At 43.5% G+C, this 24719-nt stretch overlaps 1 protein-coding gene across 3 annotated transcripts in view; it reads left to right on the forward strand.

Moving 5' to 3' along the window:
• ASTN1 (astrotactin 1) overlaps positions 1 to 24719 on the forward strand; it is a 323626-nt gene that overhangs the window by 240873 nt on the left and 58034 nt on the right. For all 3 annotated transcript variants that reach the window (XM_029231191.1, XM_029231192.1, XM_029231190.1), the window contains exons 15-16: positions 2818 to 2922; positions 4818 to 5006. In XM_029231191.1, the coding sequence (XP_029087024.1) occupies positions 2818 to 2922; positions 4818 to 5006 (294 nt within the window). The remainder of the gene's footprint in view (positions 1 to 2817; positions 2923 to 4817; positions 5007 to 24719) is intronic.

The raw sequence follows: 24719 nt of genomic DNA on the forward strand, positions 1-24719 counted from the left end.
CCTTCCTTCCTTCCTTCCTTTCTTTCTTTCTTTCCTTCTTCCTCCCTCCTTCCCTCCCTCCCTTTCTTGTTTCCTTCCTCCCTTCTTCTTTCTCTATTCTTTCTTTCTTTCCTACCTTGCCTGCCTGCTTGCTTTCCTTCTTTCCTCCCTTCTTTCTTTCTTTCTTTGTTTCTTTTTCTATCACATAGGTCTATTCAGTCATTCTTTTTTCAAGCATATGTAGGAAAAAATAATGTTCTTTCTTGAGAAAACAGAGATATTTTGTTTGGAAAAAAAATCATTCACTAATGTATCACAAATAATAATAATATGAAATAAAAAACTGGGACTAACCGCATTGCAAGGGCACACCGAGAAAGAATCCTATGACTCAGCAAGAAAATAGATATTTTTAAATATCCTTTTCCTTTTAACTAATGGAAATATTATCTGTAACTGGGCACAGAACAACATTTCCTGAGCATTAACAGTTATATAACTGTTTCCCTGACTATGGTGTAGCATAAAGGCACTCAGTAGAGTTGTTGTTTAGCAGTGAAGTAATGGAGTTCGGTTGTTTGGCTCATCCTGGGCGAATGTGGGACACTGTCATCCCTGCCCACCGCCAACACCCGTGCTTCTTTTATTTTCCCTTCCCTCTATTGACCTGAACTAAGGCCTGGGAATTTATAACAAAAACGTCAATTAACAAATGTCAAGTTCACACAATTAGAAGTGATGAGAGAGAGGTAGGGAGGAGGGTGACAACATTATGGAAACCATGTATGTATATGATGTTTTAGCTTTTCTTAATGTGCTTTTATACCCGTAACTTTATTTTGTCCTGACAACCTACCTGTAAAGTAGGCAGGATGGATACTATCATCCCTACTTCTCAGATACGAAAACTGAAAGAAATGAGTTGCCTAGCCCCAAGTCACACAGCTGGTTGGAATCACAGAATTGAAAAGGAAACAAGGGGTCATCTGAGCTAAGCCGCTCACTTTACAGATGCAACAACTGAGAATCGCAAGGTCCCCTGGGCAGGTAGCCAGAGAGGAAGCTCAGGCCAGTTGATTGGCAGGCAGAAACTGCCCCCTTCGGCAGCATGGGTGCCTTAGAACTCCCGCCTCCTGATTTCCTGCCCTTTTCTTTTCCTGCTGGGAAACAAGTCCATTAAAGGGAATGTTTCCTGATACATTGAAAAATCTTTATCGGGCTTGCTATCTTTTTATTAATAGAGTTTCTGAAATAACAGCAAGCTGATGAGCTAGCATCACTAGAGAATGCATACTACGTAGAACAGTTTTACAAAACATGCACATTATAACTCGAATGAAACGTACCTTGGAGGTATGTGACTGGAGTCTTAAACTTGTAAAGTTAGAATTTCCTTTATATGCTTTTACGATTGACATAAAGGCGAAAAGCCAGCGTATGCAGAAGTATGACTGCCGTCACAAAGCTTAATGCCCTAAAAGAAGAGCATTTGAAAGGAAAATTGCTGAAAACCTTCTTTTAGTTTCAAGTAACTTATCTTTGATTACCTGAGATCAGATTTAAGCAATTGATTCAGTAAGCACCTCTTCTGACCTTTTTTCCTGTTTTTCTACCGATAATTATTCCCATATGATTCACACAGAAATGGAAATTTGGCAATCACTCAGCTAATTTGATCAGAGTTGACAAGCAGCTAATTAATCCTACCTACTCTTCATCCAGTTTAGGCACTAAATTAGTTGATTTAGCCTGAAGGAAGCATGGATCAAAATGGCAGGATAATTCACTACGTATGTATCATTGCCATTATATTTACACACACACGCTCACTGTCTATCTAAATTTATCATATATGTGGCCATTGTATTTGCATATGTACATATATACGCACACATGTGCATACATCAGGCATAGAAATGAAGCCCAAATTGGTGCTCTCAACTTAGCAAGGTGATTTTTTAATTTCCTGTGGCCTAATTATTTTGTTTCTGTAGCATTTTATATTTATAGTAATGGCTAGAATTCAAGTAGAATGCCACTCTTTTCTACAAGGTGTTCAAGCAAGAGCAGCTCATTACAACATCACTAAGAGGCTACAAGGATATATTTATTGAGAATGGCCTTGGATAAGTAACTTGGCTTCCCAGAGCCTCAGTTTTCCCATCTGTAAAATAGGGACCACAAATAAAGTGCCTATCATGTGTCTAGCACATAGATGACACTCAGTATAGGGCCCATTCCTGCCCCTTACTAACTTAGTCATGCTGACACTGTCCCTCCTGGTAAAGACGAAACAAGCATTATCAGCTTCAGAGTAATTAAAACTTAGATACGGAACACAAGTCAGTTAAATGGGACACAAAAATCGACGTTATCAGGAACTTGAGCTGAGTCAATTATTGCAGCTATTAAAGAGTGTAAAAACCTGTGTGTTACAGTAAGCCCAGAGTTTCATATGAGTTTATTAAGGGAGTATTGTAGTAGAATAGTTATGAACCCTGTTCTGGTCTCAGACACATCTGGAACTTTATCCTGGCTCTACCTGGTGGCCTAGGGCCCTTATGCAAACTCCTGTCTAAGCTTCAGTTTTCTCATTTTTAAGATGCAGACAATAACACCTAGTTTAGAAGGATCATATGACTATATACAAAGTGCTTAGCCGAATGCCTGGTACAGAGTATAGGTTCAATAAGTGATAGCTGTTGTTACTATGATTCCAGAAATTTTCTCGATCCAAAAATGCTTTCTCATTTCCTCACAATTACACCCCCTAAGCCAGTAGACTTGGGACTTGAGAATCCACTACATGCACTGAGCCCGCATTTCCTCTGTCCCTAGGGATGGTGAACTTCAGTGAGGTGTCCGGATACCCCGTCCTGCAGCACTGGAAGGTCCGCTCTGTGATGTACCACATCAAACTCAAACAAGTGACCGTCTCTCAGGGTGAGCACAGCTGCAAGCCATCCCTCCCACCTGCTCCTGGGGTGTGGCATTCCTTCCCAAGGGCACAAGCCTTTTATCAATGTTGAAGATGCCACCCAAAATGTAGCCATTCCACGAGATCTATAACCTAGTCACTCGATTCACCCTTCAGGGCAAATGGCTGGAATCGGATCATTTTCTTAGCATAGATTAAATTGCAAGTCTTATCTTGGATAATAGAAGAGATGGAAAGGGCAAGGCGGGAACCACTGGAGATAAATTTAAACACTTTATCATATTTCCTGGAGTCACCCAGTGTATAGAGAGGATATGCGAAAGCAAACTTTTTATAAATTGACAGAATAAAACTTTCCAAGTGCAAAGAGTATACTTTACTATACCTTAGAGGTTCTATATGATGAAAGAAATAAGGGAAAGAGAGCAAGAAAGAGGAAGGGGAGTGGAAAAATAGAAAATAGCTATGGTTCCTAAAAGCAAGTAAGCAAGATAGATGGATAGATAGATAGATAGATGAATGTAGATTTATCTACATCTACATCTATGTCTTATATATATAAAGATATGTATATATATCTTTATATCTAATAAGTTAAGGAGTAGTGAATTCTGAACTTAGGATAAATTGTTCCAAAACAGAAAAATGAGGCACCTTGTATAAGTATTCTTCAAATCTTAGTGATAGAGAGTTGTGAAGACAAGTGAGACATATACTAGAGAAAGAAGAGGCCTTAAGGATATAGAACATCTCCAAAGTGCACAAAGGGACTCAGAACTTTTTATTTTCTATCACGAAAGAGTTCTTGGCAAGAAGGGATTGGGATGTGGCTATTACTGAAGTGAGCTCTGCTGGTGCAGAAAACACTTGGAACGAGCAAAGTTACTCGTCATCCTAGAAAAATACGGCAGTATTTTTCACATACTCAGTTTGCACGCAGCACAGGTGCTATGCATATCAGGGGTTAACAATCACATATCTCTGTTGCCACGTGCTTTTAAAAGCCACACATGGCATCATGGACGATGTGGACTTCTGCACTTGGGGTCTCAAGCCTGGGCCGGGCTCTGCCTTGTCCTGATAGGACACAGGTGTGTCAAAAAGAAGGCTGTACAAAGTTGGTCAGGTAGGGAAGGTATTGGATTTGGAAAATTTGCCATAGGTTATCTTTCTGACAAATATGAATCTCTTAAACAGGGAAGGCAAATCCAAGGAGATTTGTCTGGGGAGGAGGCAAACGGATTCCTTCCTCCATTTGCCATTTCAAAGTCTTTATACTTTTGATTTTCTTAAATAAATGTAAGCAGTGTTTTAGTGGCTTTCCTTATCTTTCTTCTTCCATTATCTTCCCATACCCATTTCTCTGCATGAAGGCAGCATCCTGAAAACTTTTTTGGTCACTACCCACAGTTACAGCACATTTTACACCGTGACCTTGTGCACAGGCATGTCCCCACATACGCACCACAGAAGGTTCGTGAAGCCATACTTCATCTTCCCAAGTGAAATGTTCTCTGCTGGTATTTGCGTTTCTATTTTAGACTGTGCTATTCTTTTTCATTTTTTAAATGCTATTATTTGAGCTCACTAAATTGATTTAATGTCATGACTTGTGATTTGAAACAAAAAACTTTGACTTAAGCAAGGAGGTAGTGGAGATTTGATAATGTTATACTTAACTTGCACGAAGTTAACAACATAACTAGCTGGGTGGAAGAAATATTCTTTTAGGAACTGAAATGTCTGATTTAGCTACCTGGAAGTACCTGGTAGCTCCAGCCAGCTCTCCAGTGTCACTTTGGGCCACATGGCACTTGAACATAGAGGCTGGATGGCCTGGGAATCCAGATACCCATATTGTAAGTCCTCACTCTTTTTCTTGGGTGACCTTTCTCCATAGCCCTCAGCAATGCTCTCCACTCCCTAGACGGGGCTACATCTCGTGGGGATTTTGTAGCCTTGTTGGACCAGTTTGGCAACCATTACATCCAGGAAGCTATCTACGGCTTTGAGGAATCCTGCTCTATCTGGTACCCAAACAAGCAGGTCCAGCGGCGACTCTGGCTGGAATACGAAGACATCAGCAAAGGTGAGTGACATGCTCGTCAGCAAGTTCTACTCCCTGTGCAAGTCCTGGCTGCCTAGGTACATCCATAGGACCAAAAATAGGGAGTCTGTAGGTGAAGGACTAATTCAGATTTGCCTCGATGTTCTTGCCCACCCTTTAAATTGCCAAGGTTTGGTTGCTAAAACCAGATGTCAAAATGGGAGTATTTGGGGAAACTTTATATGCAGGAGGGGGTCCAAAGTGTATGACCACTGAGTGGGTTATCATAGAGGGAGTCTTCTAAAGGGCTTACCAGCCACCATGCATCCTGTTACCATAGCACGGGCAAAATACTAGACTGTTCTTATGGAGTGGGGGAGAAAAGGAGAGCGTTTCAGTCTCCCCCCACCACTCCCTGCCTCCGGCAATCCCATCCTACACTGGCTGGCAACCCCTTCCGGTAATTGCATAGTAAACCCCTTCTCACTCCATCCTGCCCTGTGTTCAGGGGCAATTTTCCTACTGCTCTGTGCTCTGAGGAAATCTCCATTGCCCCAGGTGTTTGTGTAGCTCTGGATAACAGCCTCCCAAATAAATCTTGGTCCACTGTTTGATGGCAAGTTAGTATTCAGTCCAAGTAAGTATAAGAAATTGGATTTTCTGGGACCCTTTGAATCACCTTCTGATGTAGGAGGAGTACTGGCTGGTAAATTTGTGTTCTGGTCAACCAAGACTGGTTTAGAATTGCCATTCATGGAATTTCTTCTTCTTATCTTATCCTCATGGCATTCTGATGAGCTCAAATTATGGATGTGTGAGCTGCTAAAGGGCAAGTGATGAAATTAGCACAGTGAAAACTCAAGAAGTAGGTCATCCTAAGATTTAATGATCAAGGGTCCCTCTGAGACTAGGGACCCCCTGCTGTCATCAGTGCTACAGTGGGAGAAAATATGCTCCCGTGGCTGAGATGCCCTTGGTTCTCTGAGCTCCATACAGATTTCTATTTTGTCTTGAGGCATGAGAGCCCCTCTTCTGACTGGGAGCTTTCTTCCAAAAGAAGCAAGAGGCTTGTACCTGGACTGCAGGCTTCCCCCCAGGTCCTGATTCCTCTAAGCTCAAAGAGACAACCGCAGGCTTCTTGTATCCCTTCAAACTTCAGCATCTTAAAATTGTTCTGATTCCAGTTTGCCAAGAAGGAGTATAATGTAAGCACATTTCGATAAGACCAGTTCCAGCTGGCAAAACTGTTATGTTTCCATGCCAGAGCCTAGCGATTGAACCAAAGGACTAAAGCCTCCTCTATTTCTGTTTGCCAGTGGTTCAAGGATTGCCAGGCTCTAGGACTGCTGGGAGATGCGAGCCTGACCTTCCTCAGAACTCCTGGTTCTACCTCTTGCATCTATCCTGAGCATTGTAGTATCCTTAAGGTTAAATGCGAAGCCCAGGAGGGAACTTTGTCCATGGCCTTGGCACTATGCCCTATCCCTCTCCATTCTTACACACAGGAACTAATTTTGTCACAGTCCAGCTGTTGGCTTTAGTTCTCATAAATATGATGTATATCACCCCTTGCTTGTTATTGATATTAAAAGATATTCAAATATTTTAGTATGTTTATTTTGATCTCTTGCGATTGTCCACGTATACCTGCCCCCCAGCTGACTCCTGAATCTTACCTCTGTGTCATAGAGTTTATCTCTCTTATTGTTGGATGTGATTCTTACACTTAAATATTTTTCTTCTCCCTATGCACTAATTTCTTTTTATTCCAAAAGCACGAAGCATGCTACTGATTAAGGATTATAAGTGCATAAGACAAAGGAAGATTTTCTTCTGCTTTTCTGCACTCTGGAGAGGATTGCTCCAGAATGGAATTTATACACTAGTGGTGACAAGTGTTCTGAGAGGGCTATACCTACCATGGCATAAAAGTGACACCTTTTTAGACTCGAGTCCTTTAATTATATGTTCTTGCCTATTCTAACTTTAAAAACTTTCCAGTGAAAAGGGGTTTTGTGTTCTTTGCTTTTGTACCTATGATTAGATACCTAAACTTGCTTATGGATTGAATAGGAAAGAGGTTTATCAGGGGTGAAATGAAATGGAAAGATCACAGGACTGAAAGGCTGGGACTCTAGAATCTGCCAGGTGACTTTTGTTTAGTCAATCAACTATAGGCATCTCCCCTGTAAAGGCTTCTGTAGTTTCTTCCAGCTCTGACAGTTTATGGATCCTAGAAATCCCCTTTATGTGAGAGGCTTTCTCAGGTGACACATTTGAGTAAAAGACTTTCCTCTTCTTTCTACAAATCACTACACAACTTCTTGAGGGTAGGTTCTATGCCTTATTCAACTTTGAAATCCCAGGGTCCAGCACAGAGCCGGGCACATGACAGTCCCTCAGCAAGTGTTTGTTATTGTTGAGGTTGTTGTTAGTGATGGCAATTGGGGTTGTCTCGGTGGGAACGGTGGTTAAAAGCTCTTCTGATGTGGTGACTTCCCACGTGGGTTTTATCATAGACACATAAAACGCTTTAGGTACGCCTGACTGATAAGAACTCAGAGATGGGTATTTTTGAACAGATCTTCAGAAGGCAGCCTTTTATTCAACAGCCACTTATTCATCATACAACCACTATATGGTTTGGTCAGACCATTATGTAGGAGCACCTGTCTTAAGATAAGTCTGACTGGAGCCCATGAATAACATATTTCCATTTCTCACGGTCTAAGATTAGCCTCTCTTCTTTTTCTTTTACAGAGCAAATAAAGACTATCTGAATTGAAATTTCCAACCTCACTCTCTCTGCTTCTAAACTGACTTCCATCTTTTCTCATCATCCTTTGCCCTTGTGCCTCAGGAAATGCAGTGAGTTCCTCCTCTTCAGGCGAATCTCTCCACCTGTACACTTGCTTCCTTCCCTCTCTGCTTCCTCTTAGTCCTCACTCATTCATTAGCCTCCTCTTTTTTCATCTCTGCAACCTCTTCAGCCACAATTATCCCTTCGCCAACCTTCTGTTTTCCAAAAAATAATATTTTTATAAATATGCAACTCTTTTACCACTGTTTCCTTTCAACATGTCACCATCAAATTTCTTGAGTAAGTAGTTTATGCATCTTTTCTCTACTTCCTCAACTTCTTTTCACTCTTCCAATAATTGCTTTCAGCCCCGTCACCCTTACAGAAATTGCTCTGGAGAAGGAAAAAAAAGACTTAATTATAAGCAGAGGTTCATTTTTCTATTCTGTGACCATTTCATCTATCTCAGCTAAAGAATTTGTCCCTTTTGGCCAGGTCTGCCTTCTTGCAAATCCTCTCCCTTTGTGTCTCTGATGCTATTCTGTCCAGATTCTCTTCATAAGTCTTTGGCCTTTATTTCTCATTCTTTTTTGCCCTCACTCCTCTAAAGAAATCGCTTACATTTTGGTCATTTTCTAGGATTTCACCCTTAATGTTCATCTCTTCTTCACTGTTGCTGGGTGATTCTCTTTTGTATCTACCTCAACCCACATCTCAGATCCTTCCCTTCTCCCTGAAATTCAAAAGCTCATTTGTCTGTGAGTGTTTACCATTTCTACCTGGATATTCTATAGGCACCTCAATGATCAGCATCTCTTTTCTCTGTATCTGCTAGTAGATTCATGAACCACATTGATGGGTCATAATATAAAGTGAGGGGTCTTTTATATTCTCCTCCACCCTCCACATTCAACCATTTACAAGTTCTGTTCTTTTTACCCCCTAAATATTTCTTCAGCAGGTGTCTTCTCGTCCATTTCTCAAAATTGTATGAGTTTACGGTATCAGCTCTCGTAAGAAATATTGAAATAGCATCCTCAGGTGCCTTCTTCAGTTTCCTGCCACTCTCGTCCATTCTGCATTTCACTATCTGTTATCTTTTTTAAATGCCCCTTAATGACATGACTCTTGAGCTTGGAGCCCGTCACTTATGCCTTACTGCCTTCTCAGCATGAACATGGCTTCACTCCCTGTATTAGTTTCCCATGGCTGCTGTAACAAATGACTACAAACTTGGTGGCTTAAAACAACATAAATTTATTTCCTGAAAGTTCTGGGGCCAGAGATCCAAAATCAGTTTCACTGGTCTAAGCTCAAGGTACTAGTGGGGCTGGAGGATCCTTCTAGAGGCTCTAGGAGAGAACCCCTTTTTTGCCCTTTCCAGCTCACAGTGGCCGCCTGTATTCCTTGGCTTGTGGCCCCTTTCTCCATCTTCAAAGTGCATCACTCCAATGTCTGAGTCACATGGTCTTCTCTCTGACTCTTTCTGCCTCCTCACGTAAGGACCCTTTTGATTACATTGAGTCCACCCAGATAATGCAGGATAATCTCCCCATCTCAAGAGTCTTAATTTAAGCATATCTGCACAATCTCTTTTGCCAGGCACAGGTAACATTCATAGGTTCTAGAAATTAGGACCTGGCCATCTTTGGGAGCAGATATTCAGCCTACCACACCCTCTACCCTCTCTGGCTGCTGCATCACTGACCATTCCCTACCCCGAGCATTCCTCCACTCTGATGACACAAGACTGCTTGCTATCAGTCCAAAACCCTTGCATTTGATTCCAGACAGTTTAAGGCCTCAGAGTCTCCCTTCCTGCCCCAGTCTGAGGCCAGAGGTATGTGCTCTAAAGTCTCCACAATTACCCGTCCCACTCAGAAATTTTCTCTTGGGCCCTCTCTTGCCCACCCGGCCCCCTGACCCTACTCCATTCCCTGGTGTCTGTTCCTTTGCCTCATTTCTGGATGGATCTTATTCTCTTCTTAGGCCCTTAGGATCAGCAGATCAGTCTTCCTGGCTATGATTTCTGTTTCTTGCTTGTGTCTTTTAATCGCCCCTTCAGCTCTATAAATTGCCATCTGCAATTAAATGATACCTTGACCGAGTGTCAGGCCCCAACTCTGGGTCCAGGGTCAAGGTTCCCACTGGTTCAGAAGAGGAGATTGAGCCTTTCCACACTTCTGAGCCTGCCTAACCTTGTCCTCTATCTACCCCGATTCTACCATCACCTTTCTACTCTTCAAGAGCCAGTTCTAACATCACCACTTCCACCAAGCCTTCCTTCTAGTCAGAATTCTTTGCTTCCCGTTTCATGCTCTTGGAGCTCCTTATATATATCCTTTGACAGCAGTCTTGACATTTCCCTGTATTGTCATTTCCCTGTATGACTGTCTCCCATGATAATAGACTTGGCAGCATGTACCATATTTCCCTCCTTTTTGTAATTTAAAAAGTTTATTTAAAAAATGCAAAATGTGTAAAACAGAATAAAGTGAAAAATACATCTTCCTCTCACTCTTATCTCCCAGTCATCTAGTTCCACTCCCCAGAGGCAACCAGGCAACTATTACTACAGTTTACTGTCTATCTATCCAGATACATTCTATTCCTAGCTATGTGGAAGTGAGCAAAGAAAGTTGCACAAAAGTAGATATATTAGGGTCTTGTCTGTTTTAAAAATGTTATATATAAATATATGCATATACACATCTATATAAGTATAATCTTTAGCCTCTCTCTCACTGTCTGTGTATATTTAGATATGTGTGTGTGTATGTATGTACACACACACACACACACACACACACAAGTTATCTGTTTGTTTCAAGATTAGGGATATGGTATAGGGTAGGGGCTTTTATTTTTTGTACTAAAAACTTCTGTGTTGCTCTTCCTACAATAAGCATGTGCCACTTTTATAATAAAACTTTTTTAACACACTGAAAAATATATTCTGAAAAGTTTCTGTTATCTAAAGACTTAGAAAGTTAACTGGAAAAAAACAAATCACACAATTGTATCTACAAAGAGCTGAACTTTGGATAGAAATCTGGGAGGAAGTGCAAAACAATAGGATCATTTCTTACCAATCTTTGAGTCTTCACCCCTGACACAGGGCCTGGCATATTATTAGCATCTGTTGTACTGTTTGTTGAACGAATAGATCCTTTATTTTGTTCTTACTTCAGAAGAAACCAGTAAAAAGAGCCATAGATCTGTAGATTCCAGAGAAGTGACCAAAATTTGAACCTTGTTCAAATAAGAACTTCCAAGGGCTTAATTTTAATCCTCAACCTGACACACTAAACCTCAGTACATTTTCTTTCTCTCTTTCTTTTTTTTTTTTTTTTTCTTTTTTTGGTACTCCATTCAGGAGTGGATTTCCTCAGATCTTTCTTCCTTTTCTTTTCCAATATCACTTTCATTGCTACATTAGATCTGACCTTTGCCATAGCTTTTCCTCACCATTGCTTTTGGGGCATATCAGTGGGGTTATCTGGGTTGACAATTGGCAATAAGCAAGCTCTTCCTTTCTGTTGTACCTTGTAGTCCATAATCCACTGGGGGTTGGGGCATAATCCACAGCTGGTTGGTTGGTTGGTTTCCAGCCAGTTGCTTCCTTTCCATGGGGAAAGCTAAGAAGAATAGCTTCCTCTTCTTCCAAGACACAAGTTGAGAGTTTGTCCCTTAAGGGGACCCTCTAGCTCTGAGAAGTCTTAAGTTAGCTTAGAACCAAAGAAAGAAGTAAGCCACCTGGATGGCATTGTATTTCTACCACACAGGATGCCACGTTTTCTATTTTTCATCAATTATTTTTTGGGAGGACAGAGCCCAAGAAAGACTCAGTTGGCTCATCTGCCCAGGATAGTGAACAGATTTCTTCCATGGCTGAAGCAAAAACAATAGCTGAAGCAGCCATCAGCCTCTGATCCAGTCTGTGAGTGCTGGTCAGCAGAGACCTAGTCTTGTGTATTTGATGCCAATGAAGAGTAATAACTTAAGTTTGTATAATGCTTTATGTTTTACGACCCCAGGGTTGCAAACCAGCTGCAAAGGCTCTCTTTATGCACATTCACAATGACGAAGTTAGCACACAAGTGGCAAAGCGATTATGGCATACAGCTATTTTCTTTCAATGATTAATTAATTCATTCAACAAACGTTTGCTGAGGGCCTGCTACATGCAAAACCCTGAAGTGAGCAGAGAGGGGGTTTCGAGAAGACATCTGTTCTATGGCATTCCCAGGCAGACAGGCCTGATGAAGGTGCCGCTGATGCTGAGCCGGGTGGTATCATAAACAGAGGCTTCCGAAAGGATCTAAGCTTTTCTAAACATATGTGTGAGGATTTATTTTGAGTCTTCAAGTCCCCAGGCTCTGATGCAGAGTCCGGAGTAAAGTGGATCTGTAGGTTGAGGGAAGAAGTTACCAAAATAATATTACCAAACAGCCTGTTACATAACTGTTCTCATTTAATCCTCAAACATACACATCACTTAAGTCTTACGTTCCCTATTTATAGATAAGAAAATAAAGGCTCAGAGAGCTTAAATAACTTGCATGTGGTCACCTAAGCAGTAAGTGGCAGAGTGAGGATAAGAAGAATGCCTTCACCTACTGAGATACGTTGCAAATGGCAGCTTGCTGTTTTGCCTGCCAGTGGCACAAGAAGAGATGAAGGTGGGAAGATGAGTGGGCCAAATGGAAGTAGGATCAAGACGGAATTGAAGCCAGGTGACTGGTCTAAAGTGACCACTACAGGGCCAGATGTCAACCATGGTTAGACTTCAAGAAGGATCCACTGCCTTTCATCTTGAGTTTTCAGGAGTTTTGGTTATTTGTTGTGGGTTTTTTTTTGTTTTTTTTTTTTTTGCCATGATATATGATGATGACCCAGTTTCTGGAGGAGTTTTTGTTTTTCTGTACAGCAGTGCTTTTCAGAATTTAATATGCATATGTATCACCTGGGATGTTGTTGAAATGGTGATTCTGATTCAGTGAGTCTGGGTGGGGCCTGAGATTCTGCATGTCTAACAAGCTCTTGGATGACACCAAAGCTGCTAGTCTGAGGACGACGTTCTGAATAGCAAAGCTAGATTCTCTCCTCAAAGACCAACAGGCAGTGGGTTTCCCCGTCATCCCTGCTCTTCCTGTCCAGTGCAGGAACTTCAACACGGGAGCCATGGCACGGTGGCCTCCAGGGCTGTGTCCTGGTATCATCTGCACAGTGGAGAGTCCCACAGAAAGGAGGCCGAGCCTGAATGGTTTTCACTTTAGGCCAGGACTTTTCTGTGATTAAGCCATTGATCATTAGGCTTGTGTGCACCATTGAACAGCCTTAAGCCCTCAGGCACTGAAGGGAATTGGAAACATGCCAACCATCAGGATTAAAGGTGATAAGCTGTTTTTTTAAAAAAACTTTGTGCTGTAGGCAACACTGTCCTCATCTTACTATCTCAAACATTCTATTTTTTAAAATAGTGTTCAAGAGGTCCCCATTTTTTCCTCTCAAAACCAAAAATTATTGGAGTTTCATATTTTTACCTGGCTATTATTTTAGTTGATGGGACAATTCTGGTGGTGATGTCAAACTTCTTTCATATAATGATGGGCCTGACAGTAGTGACATCTTGTCCATAATGTACAATTTAGTAGTTGATTATATAGTTTTCTGGATTATTCTCTCCTCCAGATATGTAAGTTTTGCCTTAACAGTTTGATGGATTGCTTCCTGAGAGTGGGCACATTCATTCATTTATTCAGTTCCTTCTATATCTAAACACTGGTTTAGGCACTGGTCCAATAATGGTGAATGATGCAGAAAATCTTCCTGCTTCTATGGAGCTTATATCTTAGTGAAGAGAGAAAGAAAGTGGCAAGTGACAAACGAAAGCAATAATTCTAGATAGTGACATATACTATGAAGAAACTAAAATCGGGGGGTGTAATAGAGGGTGACTGGAGGATGGGTGGGGGAGCTGATTAAGATGGCAGGCACAGGGCACTTCCCTGGTGGTCCAGTGGTTAAGACTCCATTCTTCTATTGCATGGGGCACAGGTTCAATCCCTGGTCTGGGAATTAAGATCCTGCCTGCCGAGAGGCAAAAAAAAAAAAAGATGGCAGGCACAGAGAAGGCCTCAATGATGGTAATGAAGGGGTGAGTTTGAGCTGAGACCTGGCAGACAAGACAGAGCATGCAAAGATCGGGGGGGCCAAACAGTCCAGGTAGGGGACATAGCAAATGCAAAAGCTTCATAATTTTTTGAATTCTCATAGCTTCTAGCATCAGGTAGGGCGTATAGAAGTTAGTTGGTAAATACCAGACTGTTAACCAGCATGGCTGAGAAGAAAGAGGCCTGGGTTCTCTGGTGGAATATGGAGAGAAGAAGCTCTACTTCTAGCCAAACTTGTTCTGTTTCCTAGATTCAGCAAGCTAAGCTGGGATCAATTTGTTTAGCCCATCGTCTTTTATCCAACATTTAGATCAATGCTCAGGTGGGCTGTCCATGGTGCTATAGACCCTAGAGAAATAAGCATATGGCGACAGGCTTAAGAGTACAATACGTATATCTACCATGACTTTTATCTCGGTCTTAAGCCATGGTCTCCATACCAAAACTAATAGTTTATGTCTGCACAAGAAAATATGTTGGGAAAAAAATTACAAGATAAATGGTGAGGCAATGGGAAATCCTGCAGCAAATGTGGAAATCTGAACTTGACATCACTTGGGCTTCCCGCTTCTTAACTGGTAATATGTCTATATTGTCCATCCAACTCTAAGGCAGCATGTTGAGGGAAAGAGCACTGGATGGGGAGTCAGGAGATCTGGGTTATTGGTCTCAGTTGAACCGTTAGTCAGCCAGCTGACCGTGGGTAAATTACTTAGCCCTCTTCAAAATCATCTTCCCATCTGTATAATCACTAACTTGAATTAAATTATACTTAGAGTTTCTTCTACTTTTGGTGTTCTGTGACTTCTACATGTTCAGCAAATGATTTCTACTTCTCATAACAGAATGCAACATTTAATAATGCCTGGCTCGAGGATAAATAGGCTAACTCAACTGATACTGCAATGGAAGGAGCATAATGCAGCTGTTTATAGGGAGGATTTAGAGTCAGATTGGCATCAGAATTTTTATTGAGAAGTTTAATTAGTGGCTGTGAGCCTCAGTTTCCATGTCTGTAAAATAGGGCTATTGATACTTAGCTTACAAGTAAGGATAGTGTAAGGGTCGAATACAATAATTATTTATGAAACACAATGTCTAGCATACTGTAACTGTTCAGTGCACTGGGACATATTATTACGGCTATTATTAGTACTAGCATTATTTCAGTGAAATTTGCAGTTCAGTTCACTATTTTTGAACAAAATAGCTGCTGATCAAAATGTCAAGGAGATGTCAGTAAAACTGGGTAAATTTTTTCTTCACAGAAACACTGATGTATATTTTAGAAGTCACAAATCACTAATTAGGCTAGTGGAACAGGGGGCGTCAAACCAAAATTACAAAAATTAAGACCAGAATCACATCTTTTGGCTGCTCTTTTCAGTCCCAGTTATAGCTCCTTTGCTAAGAAAAGACCAGGAAATAAGCACCACCCATATTAGAGGGATTTTTTTTTTTTTCTTTTGGTGGGGTAAGGGAGGCTATAAGAATGTGCTCTCTGTGGAAAAGAATCCCTGGGGACGTTTTTTTTGATAAGCAGCCTGGGTGTTACTGCTTTTTAAATGCAAAGCAGCTGTCAGGTGCATCCTCCAAAGGGGGAAATTCATGCAAATGTCCAGCTGTACTAGCCTTCCCTGTTACCTGTAACTCAAAGCCTGTGCCGTCTGGTTCTGCTGCCTGCATACAGATGTGGACTCTGATTCCTCTTGTGCCCCAGAGGTGGGACCCTGGCCCTAGTAACAACCCAGGCTCCAACATAAGTGGATGTTGAGGTAGAAAGATAACTGATTAGTCGTTTTTGGGTTTTTGTTAGGCTCCTGTCTCCTCCTGTTTTCCATGAATAATCTGCTTTAGAGGAACCCTCTTGTATTCTCAGAGGCCTGAGGAGGTCACCAGCTTCTGGAAGGTGAGGGCTGTCTCTAGCAAATCTCTGAGGTCACTCCCTATTCCTACCCCATCTTTTGCAATACATAACACCATGCACCGAATCTAGCAGGCAATCAATAAATATTGGTTGAATGAATAAATGAGCAAATAGCATACTTTTCTCTCCTCCTTTTCCTCTTCCAATGGAAATGACAGCATATTGTCCAGGACAGCATCTCCTCAAACACCATCCCCTTCAACCCCCCGGCACCAGCCCACCCCCTCATCATCCCTCTTCCATAGCCACAGGATTGATTGTTTTGTGTGGGGGACATTATCCACTTGCCCCCCGACCCCGGAATTACGTCATGTCCTGGGATTTGGCATTAGAAAAATAGACTAGTCTTTAAAACCAAGTGATCAGGCTTCCCTGGTGGCGCAGTGGTTGGGAGTCCGCCTGCCGATGCAGGGGACGCGGGTTTGTGCCCCGGTCCGGGAAGATCCCACATGCCGCGGAGCGGCTGGGCCCGTGAGGCATGGCCGCTGAGCCTGCGTGTCCGGAGCCTGTGCTCCGCGGTGGGAGAGGCCACAACAGTGAGAGGCCCGCGTACCAAAAAAGAAAAAAAGAAAACCAAGTGGTCAGCGACTGGGATTACATACTAGGAACTGGCGTAAATCCATGTGTGGACCTCCAATTTGCAATCGTTATTTCAAGTTTCTGGCTACCAGTTAATGTTGTAGGAGCCAACAATAATCTTTCTTTTACCACCTTTCCTATAATTGCTTTTTAAAAAATAAAGCAAGTAGGAAAGTTTTCTTTGTAGGGAGGGAGGGGGTAAGGGAGTATGTGTTAGGTGTAACATGCAAAAGTTTAAACTGAAACATAAGGCATAAAACTACTGTGACTTAAACCAGCACATCAACAAACCCCTTTCATCTAAGCTTTACCCATTTGGCCACTAACCATTTCTGATTCATTCCTAGTTTCCATGCCTCTGTTGTTAAGAGACAGCCTCCCTGAATCTCATGGAACTCTTTGGAAGTTGGTTCAATTATTAAAAGATGTAAATTAAGGGGAAAAATTAAAAATACACGAGCAAAAACTAATGTCAAGGAAATCAGCAAAAAATGGATTAGGTAGGTAATTAATTTAGAAAAAAAAAAAACGAGAGGAGTTGACATCGTTTTCAAGCCTGGCCCCAACGGCCAGCTACACTACAAAATGGCAGCTGGTTAACGCCACAGCAGTCAAAGGACCCAGACTACACCACTTCTGTCTCTGTTACTGATGAGAGGAAGATGGTTTTCCAGTCAGATCAACTTCCCTCTAAAAAATCCCCAGGTGTACTTTGACATTGTTGCTGTTAATTTTGCTGCCAGCAGAGTCAGGGACACGTAGACCTCAATTAGCAGCACCTTGAGGGAAGGCTGTGAGTTCTGCAAGGTAATGATGTTTAAGCATTCATTCAGAAATGTGTATTATTTACTGTAGATCAGGTGCTGTGCCGGGCATCAGGAATATGATGGGTAATCAAAGAAGGCTCCTAACCCACTGTGGGATTCTAGATGTTGAGGTGTAAAGCATAACTCTCTCCTTTGCCAGCCTCATCTTACTTCTTCTCTCCTTGCAATTGGCTAGTCAGTATCTATGGGACAGCATGGTTGAACCCTCTGGGGGACCCACGAAAGAGGCAAAGAAGGTCACTACGAGGTCCGGAACATACTTTCCACCTTGAGAGTTCATCCCACTCCTTGGAAAGTTTCTCAGGGGGCAGGTCTCTGCATATCCCGTCAACTACTGAAGTGCCCATACTGAAGGTGGCTGCTGCCCCCAGGAGCAATCTGTGAGACACAGAAGAGGGGAAGCAAAGGGGCACACGTGGAGAGCTTTAGGTCAAGACCCCTTGCACCACCAACAAGTCCTGGGGCAAGGGGCTGTTGGACCAGGTTGGGCCATCGCTGGGTCACATGTGGTGCCCACACCACTGCCTTGCTGCTTCGTGCAGGGCTGTTTGTAGACTACCTGTGCTCTGGTGACTGCCCACTGAGGCCAGAGAGGGGACCGTACCTGCCTAAACAGACTTCATGACCTGGGGCTCCAGGAAGTGGTCACACTGATCTCCCCTTAAAGCCTAACATGATTAGAAAGGGATAGATAGCTTGGCTAAGTCATAACCACACGAGGCCCGTCCACCTGGTTAAGTCTGGCAGGGGACAGCATTAATTCCACATAGTTAGAATGTAACACCACAGAAGCCCTCAGCTTGGAGCAACTGCAAAAATCAAGCAGGTTCAAAAGACTTAATTTTTCTTTGGCCGATTAATAAAAAAAATAACACAGAATGAAAGAAAAAGAAAGGTAGAAAGAAGCATTTCTCCAGCGCAATTTTTCAATAAATCTGCCAGTTAAAATATGTGCTTTGTAGGTGAAACGTGAGTGCCAGTGACAGGGAAAAACAGCCTAGTCGGGTAAACCAACATCCCGGACTCCCTTGACATTTTTTTGTTTCCTTGGGGTTTTTCTTTAATCAGGTTGATTCCACAGAGGCAGCTTATAAAGTCACTCTTTGCCTGTGCCTCTGTTGCCCACCTTGACTGCTATGGTCCCTCCTGTAAATTTATTACAAGTCCAGTCGATTACCGTGGTAATTGGTTCTATTTATATTGATGTGTTTGGGGCATTTATGGCTTTATGTATTTTTATTTGGTCTTCTTGTTTTGCCTTCTGCCTTAGAGAGCAGGGACTCTGCCCACGTCTTTGCGTCTCCCCATAGCTGTTGCCTTAGACTCTGCTTGCAGTGTGTTCACGATCAATATTGATCACAGTAATGTGGATGTAGATAATCAGGAGACGCCAGCCCCCAAGCTTTACTGATCGCTGCATTCTTTTACGGAGCTGGGTATAAAGAAGAAGTGTTATTATTATTATTTTTTTTTTGCGGTACGCGGGCCTCTCACTGTTGTGGCCTCTCCCGTTGCGGAGCACAGGCTCCTGACGTGCAGGCTCAGCGGCCATGGCCCACGGGCCCAGCCGCTCCGCGGCACGTGGGATCTTCCCAGACCGGGGCACGAACCCATGTCCCCTGCATTGGCAGGCAGACTCTCAACCGCTGCGCCACCAGGGAAGCCCAAGAAGTGTTATTTCTTGAGAATTTCCACAATATCTCCCTTCAAGGGTAATTCATGTGTTGGGCCCTGTATAGATCATGCATTCTGCATTTGTTGGGCTGATAAAGATCATTAATGATCTACAGATACACGTAAAAGCAAATTGAAACCAAAGAAAAGCTCTCTTACAATTCAATCAACCATTTTAAAACATGGTTGATGATGGAATGATGGAAAAATGGAATGATGATTCAGTGCATATTTATTGAGTTTCTACTTTGTGTAGGTGTTGGGCAATCATCACTCTAGAAGGAACATGATCCCTGCTCTCACGGAGAAGACATGGATGAGACAGAATATAAACAAGTAAATAAAGAATAAACAAAATACTAGAAACTTTGGGTAATAAGGGTAATGAAGAGGGTGCTGTGATAAAGGGTGACAGGGTCAGTATCCTCTTTAGAAAGGGTCATCAGGGAGGGTATGAGTGGTGTTTATGTTGAAATGTGGAGGATGAGCTGGAGAAAAGGCATCCCAGGAAGGGGGAGTGGCCAGTGCAAAGTCCTGAGGTGGGGAAGCCCAGTGGGATTGCAGCCTAGGGAGTGAGGAAACCATGGCCTGGCTGGAGCTGGAAAGGACAAGGATGGCCATGCAGAGTCATGGAGGCAACTGCCCCGTGACTCTGCATGGCCTATATGTTAGGATCTGTCCTGCACTGGGTGGAGAATAGCTTCACGGGAGGCCAGAGTGGACACAAGGACACGAGTTAAGGACCTAAAGCAGGAACCCTGGCAGTGGACATGGAGAGGAAAGAACAGGGTAAGGTTTGTTTGTGGAATAGAGAAACTTGAAGACAGGGTGGAGGAGGGGAAGAGGAGTGGAGATAATTCCTAGATATTCGCTTGAGCAACTGATTGTGCTGGAGCACCATTTACAAACTGGGGGGCAATGGGATGGAAGAGGTTGGGGGATGGTGGGGAATATAGAGCATCATGCAGACTTTGAGTTTCCATGGAGACAGCCAAGTGGAGAAGTCAAGGAGCCAGTGAGAAGTGCAGGTCTGGAGCTTAGAAGGGAGGTCAGTGCTAGAGATGCCAATCTGAGCCTGCAGAGTTCAACCAGCTCATCCCGGATGAGCTCACTCAGGGAGGAAGACGGAGAAGAGAAGAGAAGTGGGCCCAGGCCCAAGCTCTGAGTTGCTCCCACACTTAGAGGCCGAGCAGAGGTGGCAGGTTGCGGGGGAGCTCAGCAAAGGAGACCGTGAGGGAGCAGCCGGGAGGTGGGAGAATCAGAAGAAGGCTGTGGTGAAGAGGACAGTGGGCGGCTGTCTTGTCCTGCTGAGTGAGATTTGTAGGTCAGACATCATTGCCTTAGAGCAGTGTTCCTTTAGAGAATCCTAAAATATTATAACTGCAAAGGCCCTGGTAATATATGTGCAGAAACTTACAGTTATTAGTATTTTTCATATATCTCATACTCCTCACCACCCTATGAAGTGCGGAGGTAGGTTACACATTATGACCTTGTCTGGTGAAGGGTCTTGGTGAGCTGTGCTCAGTCACAATGGCTTCACTTTGAATTGTAAAGCCCTGAAAGGCACTTTGCAAAGCAGAGGTCTGTCCCTTGGGGTATCTTCAGAGCGAGCGTGTTGTCCCAGGTCCCTGGGATGCTGAGCGGTGGAACCATTCCCCATGCAGAACGTCTGCCCGCAGACCATGTGCTCTTGCCGGATGCCCCCGCTCCTCCCACTGGCAGACCTGTACCTCTAATTCCAAGGGGAGGAGCTGAGGCCCACAGTGTGAAGACACTAGTCTGTGGTCACACAGAGAGTGGCAGAACCAGAAGGAACCCAGGCTTGATCATTCATCATCCTTGTCTCACAGATCTGTGCATTGCTTTCTGCCTGTGCTAAAAACCGGAAGGGCTCGGGACGCTTGTTCCACTGCCTGGGTACATCTCTTTGAATTTTGGATCATCCCACAAGGCTGTCCCAGGATAAACACCCCCTCCCTGAGATTGTCCACTCTTAACAGTTTTATTATTACCAGGCGTTGTCAACCTAATAGCGAACAAAATAAAATCCTTACTCTGCCCAGCTTACCTTGTTATCCCAGTCCTGGGGAGAGAATTCCATTCCACAACTTAAGAAACACTCACTAAGTACCTACTGCCAAAAGTATATTGGATCCCAGGTCCTATGCTAAGTGTCCGGAATATGCTGATGAATAAGAGCTGGGCCCTGCGCTGGAGCTGTTCATAAAATATGTGGGAGGGTGTCCAGTAAACCAGAAATTACAATATAGTGTGATAAGGACTCTAAGAGACTGGAGAACAGTCAGCACGGAAGATGGGCTCCTAGACCGTAGGATTGAGAAAACCTTCCTGGCGGAAGTGTTGCCTGGACAAAGAGATGGAGGGCGGGTGACATTGACCGGCAGCCTCTGAAGAAAGGGTATTCTAAGTAGGAAAAGGCAAGGCACATAAACACGGGGAATGAGAAAACGTGAGGGGGAGCTGGGGTGGGGAGGCAGGTATAAAGGTCCCACTGGCCAAGCCCTATCCTCCTACTTCTAACTTAGAGCGGTTTGAAGGACCTACTTATATCTTAATGTGGTTTAGGAGTTATTGAAGGATTTCAGCAGAGAAAGGATATGTTCCTATTGTGCTTAGAAGCTTACATCTGGACAGTATGGAGGGTGACTGGGAGACGTGAAAACTAGAGATAGGTTGACCAGTCAGGACAGTTTTGGAGTAGACTGTTTGGGAGCTGCTGAGGGTCTGGAGTACGGGGGAGGAAATGTCAAGTGTAGGATGGACGTGACAATACTTTTGGAAATATCACTAATAGGTGACTCTTTGGAGGGGGAGGGGGAGGATGCGGTAAGCCATGGCAAGGCCCAGCCCTGGAAGTTTCCTAGGTAGGCATAAATGGAAAACCTGTGGCTCCTGTGGTGAGTTCCCCAGTTATGGAACAGCAAGAATTGAAAACTCTTTAGTCCAGACATTAAACTGAGCTGACGTGGATTGCCGAGCAGCAGAATTTTTGCTTTTCATGATAGTACATGCTGGGTGGATGGATGGAAGCTGACGTGGCAGAGGATGCCAAAGGCAGCAAACTCACCTTTCTGGGGTGTCCATCCTAGCAGCATCTCCCTTTTTAGGGGCTCCTGAACGGCAGGCATGCCTCGCTGAGATGCAAGGGTGGAATGGGAAACCTACCTACTCACCTGCGTCCTTATCTCACTAACAGCCTGCCCTTTGGCTGGAACCCTAAGTAGAAGCACCTTGAACCCAGCTCAAAGCATGATGCCAACAATTCCTCGAACCCAGCCCAGACTCAGTAGTCTGGCCTAGTGTAGGGGAAAAGGGTCAACGGTGATCTTCATGATCTCTGGGTTTCAGATACAAGTTAGTCCATCCACCACAGTAAAAATCAAAATGGTTTTTTCCCTGAAAGCCATTTGGGCGGAGATGAACTAGGGCCATGGGTGAAAGATGGAGAATGAGTTGGGCGGGGAGGATTCAGGTTTCTAAAACACGCCAATGCTTTCCTGCAGCAGCTAGAAGTCATATTTCTGTAAACACTCAGATCCCTGCCATCCCGAGCATATGTTTCCTTGTTATCTTTTAATTGGTTTTTATCTAAATTTAACCCCAAGCAGTTTGTGATGGTGGCAACTGTGAGCATTAGTGTGGTACATGTCAATTCCAGGGCCGTGTGAGATGTCAGGACCTCATCCGTGCCCTCCCTCTCCTCCCCGCATCACACCAGCCCATATTAAGAAGCTGGAAATTGCTCCTCGTGCCCTTTCCTTTCTGTGTTGTCATGTTTATAGATGTCAGGTTCTGGGGAACAAAGGGAGAGGAGTAATCTAAAATCCAAATGATACCACCGGAAGCTGTGTATAACAGCAGGTGAATGCCAACAGATTGCAGGCTGGTATCAGCAGGCCCGTGATGCATGAAATCCTGCATCCCAGGAAAGGACTTCAGAAATTGTCGAAAACAACTCAGCAAAATGCAGTAATCAGGTGTTTTCAAGAAAGCTGGAGAAGTCTATTTCCGAAGATCTTGTATATCTATGATGTGGAAGGAAGCAGGATGCAACGGGAGAAGGAGGATTTGGGAGTTAAGAGACTCGGTGGCTGAGTGATTTTAAGACAGATCCTCACCTGCAAAGCAGGATAGTGAGAATATTGCAGAGGATTGTCAGGACCAAGAGTGTCAAGGCTGGCAGAGCCTCTGGCCCATAGCAGGTCCTCAGTAACGTAACCATTAGGAGATTTTCCAGGATGGGCTCTAGCACACTAGTCCCACAGATTTTCTACAAGACGTGAATTCCATGTTCAGATTATTTTTGACAACACTGCCTGCTATATTTCCTTCTTGGAGATGTGCAATACATACGAGAATTTTTTTTTTTTTTGGCTGCATTGAGTCTTCGTTGCGGCATGCGGGATCATTTGCTGCGGTGCACGGGCTGCTCTCTAGTTGTGGCGTGCGGGTTTTCTCTCTCTAGTGACGCGCAGGCTCCAGGGCGTGTGGGCTCTGTAGTTGAGGCACGAAGGCTCGGTAGTTGTGGCACACGGGCTTAGTTGCCCCTCGGCATGTGGGATCTTAGTTTCCCGATCAAGGATCGAACCCGTGTCCCCTGCATTGGAAGGCGGATTCTTTACCACTGGACTACCGGGGAAGTCCCTACATATGAGCATTTTAAAGGCTTTTTGAAGATTTACCAAAAACCTGTGTAACTTTTACTCAGGTTGCTCCTTCACATTAGAGCTTGAAAATCTTTTTGTCTGTCTATTTGTTATTTTGAGTAATGCTATCAACAGATCCTAAAAACAAGTTCTATGAGATCTACTTAGAAAAATTCTGAGTTTTTAGTTATGCTGCTTCTAATAAGGGAGAAGCTTTCCCTTTAAATTCCTCTCTCCAGATCTGGCACCAAATCCTCTTGTTTCTTCTGAAATACCCCCCCCCCCCCCCCCCGTTTACCCCTCATTCTCTGCACACGGTTGTCACCCCAGTCTGACTCCCAGACCTCCACGCCTGCATTGTTACTACAGCCCCCTGGCTAGTCGTTGTGGTCTCTAGTTTCTCATTCATTCAAACATTCATTCATTCAGTCTACATTTCACCACCTGACTCATCTTCCTTGGCTGTTTTCGTCCTTTGTGCTATTTCCTGTTTAGCTCTAGCAAAGGCTGGCTCCTACCTGTTGCTTCAAGCCTTAAAGCCCTTGTCTGCTTCTTCAGGGACCCATTCAATATGGCCCTATGCTATCTATGTAACTGTATTGCTCATTATTTTTCCAGTTAAAACCTCTGTGTCACAGAGTTAAGCTCTTTAATGGCCTCCTTGGCTACCTTCACCTCTATTTTTTTTTTCACCTTACTGCCCTTACCTTGATAATCTACATTGTCCTAACTACCTGGTCAGCTCCTCCCATTCTTCCAAACATAGTCTTTCATGAAGCCTTCTGGGACTTCTCTGGCCTCAGTGATAATCCCCCTTCTCTTCTTACAGTCTCAGCCATGTGATAGAGGACTGGTTGGATACCCTGGAGTCAGACAGACCTGGGTATAAGTTCCACCTCTTCTAGTGAGCATGCTATGAACTTGGGCAAAGTAATTAACCTCTCTGTTGCTCAATTTTGTCATCTCTAAAATAGGGACAATTTCAGCACCAACCACGAAGGTCAATATGGAGAACTGACCTCAGTGTTAACTCTTACCTGGAGATTAAGAAATCCAGTCATCCCTTCATGTACTACAAGATGGCTTGCTGCAAAGAACCTTC

Source organism: Monodon monoceros, unplaced genomic scaffold, assembly GCF_005190385.1.
Source record: "Monodon monoceros isolate NGI ecotype Baffin Bay Population unplaced genomic scaffold, NGI_Narwhal_1 Super_Scaffold_18, whole genome shotgun sequence".
Taxonomy (NCBI): Eukaryota; Metazoa; Chordata; class Mammalia; order Artiodactyla; family Monodontidae; genus Monodon; species Monodon monoceros.